At 39.7% G+C, this 4210-nt stretch overlaps 1 protein-coding gene across 1 annotated transcript; it reads left to right on the top strand.

Moving 5' to 3' along the window:
* Positions 1-3806, top strand: LOC114394182 (AP2-like ethylene-responsive transcription factor AIL5). Its single transcript, XM_028355817.1, has 9 exons — positions 1-367; positions 480-807; positions 895-977; positions 1532-1540; positions 1755-1843; positions 1993-2066; positions 2156-2206; positions 2318-2394; positions 2640-3806. The coding sequence occupies exons 1-9, from the start codon at positions 226-228 to the stop codon at positions 3377-3379; spliced, it is 1593 nt and encodes a 530-aa protein (XP_028211618.1). The 5' UTR covers positions 1-225; the 3' UTR covers positions 3380-3806.
* Positions 3807-4210: the final 404 nt, after the last annotated feature.

The following is a 4210-nucleotide window of genomic DNA, read 5'->3' as shown; positions in this document are numbered from 1 at the left end:
TGCAACCCTACGAAGCAGCTAAGCTGAGTCTCTTTCTCTCTCTCTTAGACCACCTCTATATCTGTGTCATAATCTCACCTCTTCCCTTCTTCATTTTCATTCAACCCTTCTCTCTCTCTCTCTCAGATAGATTCTATAAGATCGCAGTTTCCAAAGAAGCTAACTGAAGTTCAAACCCCCATAACCTCTCTTTCACGTTCCTCAACGACACATAAAACACACACCATGGACTCTTCTTCTTCATCACCGCCAAACAGCACCAACAACAACTCCCTCGCTTTCTCTCTTTCCAATCACTTTCCCAACCCTTCTTCCTCTCCCCTTTCTCTCTTCCACTCCTTCACCTATCCATCTCTCTCTCTCACAGGTTCCTTCTCCTTTCTTTCTCTCTAACGGACTACTTTTTATTATATTCTTTTTTTCCTCTCTCACTAAAATAATACTAACTACTAAATATTATTTTATTTTATATCTTTCAGGCAGCAACACGGTGGACGCACCGCCTGAGCCCACCGCTGGAGCAGGACCGACCAACCTCTCCATATTCACCGGCGGCCCCAAGTTCGAGGACTTTCTGGGCGGTTCCGCCGCAACAGCCACCACCGTCGCGTGTGCACCGCCACAGCTTCCGCAGTTCTCCACCGACAACAACAACCACCTATACGATTCGGAGCTGAAGTCAACAATAGCCGCGTGCTTCCCTCGCGCCTTGGCCGCCGAACAAAGCACCGAACCGCAAAAACCATCCCCCAAGAAAACCGTCGACACCTTCGGGCAACGCACCTCCATCTACCGCGGCGTGACCCGGTATCTTATTCATGACCACCACCTTTTATCATCATAATATAATATTAGTAATTATTTTATTTATCTGATTCTGTTTCTTATTTTCAGACATAGATGGACTGGGAGATACGAAGCTCATCTATGGGACAATAGTTGCAGAAGGGAAGGTCAAAGCAGGAAAGGAAGGCAAGGTAATAATAATATTAATACATGCTTTTTTTTTAGTAATTGTTACCATTTTCTCTACTGTTATTTAGTTAACAATACGGCTTATGTTGTTGAAAGAGGGGTTATATCTAACGTGCGCCGGGGAGGGTAGAGGCGTAAACCGGGTCTGCGAGATCTGGGAGACGGAATAAATGGGCGTTAAAGAATGTGGCTCACCAGCTATTTCAAATCCCAATGCAAAACCCTTCTCAACGGTTCAGATTTCTCGGCAGCATTAGAGTGACTGTGTGTAGTAGTAGTAGTGTGACGAGTGTCATGTCTATCTAGGTTTTAGGTTCATGAATATAGTGCTACAGTATCTGGCACAGTGTCTGCGTTTCTTAATTCGTTAATAATGATAATGAAAATATTATTATTATTTTCATTTTATTGTTATTGTGTGTGATGTGAGTGAATGGGTGCTGGGTGGTGTTGTTGAAGATTCTGACCGTGCTTTGCTTTGTTTCTTTGCGTGGCTTTTGTACCTGGGGAATTATTGCTGACTCGTGGGGATCTTTTGCTCATTATGCGGTTTCAGTTTACTTGGGTGAGTATCATTACTACCTGGTTTGGTTAATAGTTTAAACGACATTGATCTCATCATTTTGTTTTACCGTCACAAACCACGTACTCCCACTACTGTTCATTTATGATCATCAATTTGATTGCGCATTTCCTAGATTCAGATTCTTCTCTAGGATAATCATTTTAGTCAAAAAATGACTTTTTTGTTGTTTCTTCTTCCTTTTTTTGTGTTATAGGTGGTTATGACAAGGAGGATAAGGCAGCCAGAGCTTATGATCTCGCAGCTCTCAAGTACTGGGGTCCAACTACCACCACTAACTTTCCTGTAAGTAGAAAGATATATTATTTTCATTTTACCAATGGCTTAATTTTTTGTTGTATTTTATGTATTGTTATGCAACCCTCATCTTTAATAGTTTATTCAACACTTCGATTTGATGATCTTTAATGTATATTTTATTCTGCATTTCACAGATTTCCAACTATGAGAAGGAACTGGAGGAGATGAAGAACATGACTAGGCAAGAGTTTGTTGCTTCTCTTCGTAGGTAAAATGTTTACGAAAATACTATCATGAACATTAATTAGAGTATATGAGAAAAATGTTTAATTCATTTTCCTCCTCCATGTATAATAGGAAGAGCAGTGGTTTCTCTAGAGGGGCCTCTATATACAGAGGAGTAACGAGGTATTTGTCTAGTACTTTCACGTTTTAACGTTATGTGGCCTCTTTTTCATTCATTTTGGCTGCTAGCGGATATCTTTTTGATTCTGAATGAATAAAAATAAATTGATTCAGACACCACCAGCATGGCCGATGGCAGGCGAGAATAGGCAGAGTTGCCGGAAACAAAGACCTCTACCTTGGCACTTTCAGTGAGTCATCAATATTTTTCATATTTTGACATCAATTATTTTGTTTGTTACTTTTCCATCCTCTACACTTGTGCTTTTTTTTTTTTAAAAAAAAAAGGAAGCAAGTCCCTTATTTTTCATACACAAAATAGCCCAAAATCCCTTACCACTAGTCCAATTTCATGTTTATTTATTTTAATAGTTTGTGATTTAATACTATTAATAAAATTAACTTGGGCATTTTTTTTTATTGTTTAAAAAATTAGGCACCCAAGAAGAAGCTGCTGAGGCCTATGACATTGCTGCTATCAAATTCAGGGGATTAAATGCAGTAACAAACTTTGACATGAGTCGCTACGACGTGAAGAGCATTGCAAATAGTACTCTTCCTATTGGTGGTTTATCTGGCAAGAACAAGAACTCCACAGATTCTGCATCTGAGAGCAAAAGCCATGAGCCAAGCCAATCCGATGGAGATCCATCATCGGCTTCATCGGTGACCTTTGCATCACAGCAACAACCTTCAAGCTCCAACTTAAGCTTTGCCATACCCATTAAGCAAGACCCTTCAGATTACTGGTCCATCTTGGGGTACCATAATACTCCCCTTGACAACAGTGGCATCAGGAACACTACTAGTACTGTTACTACAACTACTTTTCCATCCTCCAACAATGGCACTGCTAGTAGTTTGACACCCTTCAACATGGAGTTCTCAAGTGCCCCCTCAAGTACCGGCAGCGATAACAATGCCGCGTTTTTCAGTGGAGGAGGCATCTTTGTTCAGCAACAAACTAGTCATGGTCATGGAAATGCAAGCAGTGGTTCCTCCTCTTCTTCTTTAAGCTGTTCAATCCCATTCGCCACGCCCATATTTTCTCTAAATAGCAATACTAGTTATGAGAGCAGTGCTGGTTATGGAAACTGGATTGGACCTACCCTGCACACATTCCAATCCCATGCAAAACCAAGTCTCTTTCAAACGCCAATATTTGGAATGGAATGAGCTCATGCACGAGCTGGGATGAGAATCTGTGCATATAATGATGAAAGGGGAAGAAGGACAATAGTGGTGATGGTGTTTTAGCATGCAAAGAAGCAAAGGACGGACTAGTCCCTTTAGCTGATGCAGTATTTGAATGAGTTGGACTGACAGTCATAATTTCATGAGAATCGTAGCTATACCTAGCAGCTGACACTGTACTAACTCAAACTTCCTTTGTTATGTTTTGAATGAATTTTCCTTTTTCTTTTTCGCCCCTTTATTAGCTTTTTGGTCCTGTTAATATACTGACATTATATCAAATGAGGATAATGGGAAGAAAAAAAAAATCCTTTTGTAATCCCTTTCATCTCATTTTTTGTTAGTATCAACTTGCCATCTATGTGAAACTAGGCATTCAATGCCTATATATATTGATGTACCTTTGGTATGTTTTCTCTTAACTTTTTTGGGTAAATTCGCATCAAATTTGGTTTGTACTTCGAACAGCTTTTTGGTTTCTAAAAATTAATTTAAAGAAATAACAAATGTAATAATTTGCTAACGGATTTATTTTATGGTTTTAAATTTGACTCGAATTCTCAGTCCATATTTATCTGATGATCTATGCTTAAGTTAAGTGTTTAGTCTTTGACTCGAATTCGCGTCATATTTTTTTTTCCGGGGAAAGGGACAGATCTTTATCCTGGTTGCTATGTTTTTTGTCCATCTGGAGTGACTAATCACTAATGTGCCACGGAAAAAGCTGAGATTATATTCGTTCAGCAGCCTCGGGAGAATTTGAACTCTGGCGTTTATTGTGAGTGCGTGTCTCTTTCTCTTTCGGCTAGACTT

This window comes from Glycine soja, chromosome 17, assembly GCF_004193775.1.
Source record: "Glycine soja cultivar W05 chromosome 17, ASM419377v2, whole genome shotgun sequence".
NCBI lineage: Eukaryota > Viridiplantae > Streptophyta > Magnoliopsida > Fabales > Fabaceae > Glycine > Glycine soja.
The sequence above is the reverse complement of the archived record's forward strand: the minus strand, read 5'-3'. Positions and strand labels throughout refer to the sequence as shown.

Bases quoted from the DNA above. Each gene is read 5' to 3' on its own strand.
- LOC114394182 (XM_028355817.1), top strand. From the start codon at position 226: ATGGACTCTTCTTCTTCATCACCGCCAAACAGCACCAACAACAACTCC. The intron at 368-479 runs GTTCCTTCTCCT...TATATCTTTCAG, and splicing joins TCCATCTCTCTCTCTCACAG to GCAGCAACACGGTGGACGCA. The intron at 808-894 runs GTATCTTATTCA...TCTTATTTTCAG, and splicing joins ATCTACCGCGGCGTGACCCG to ACATAGATGGACTGGGAGAT.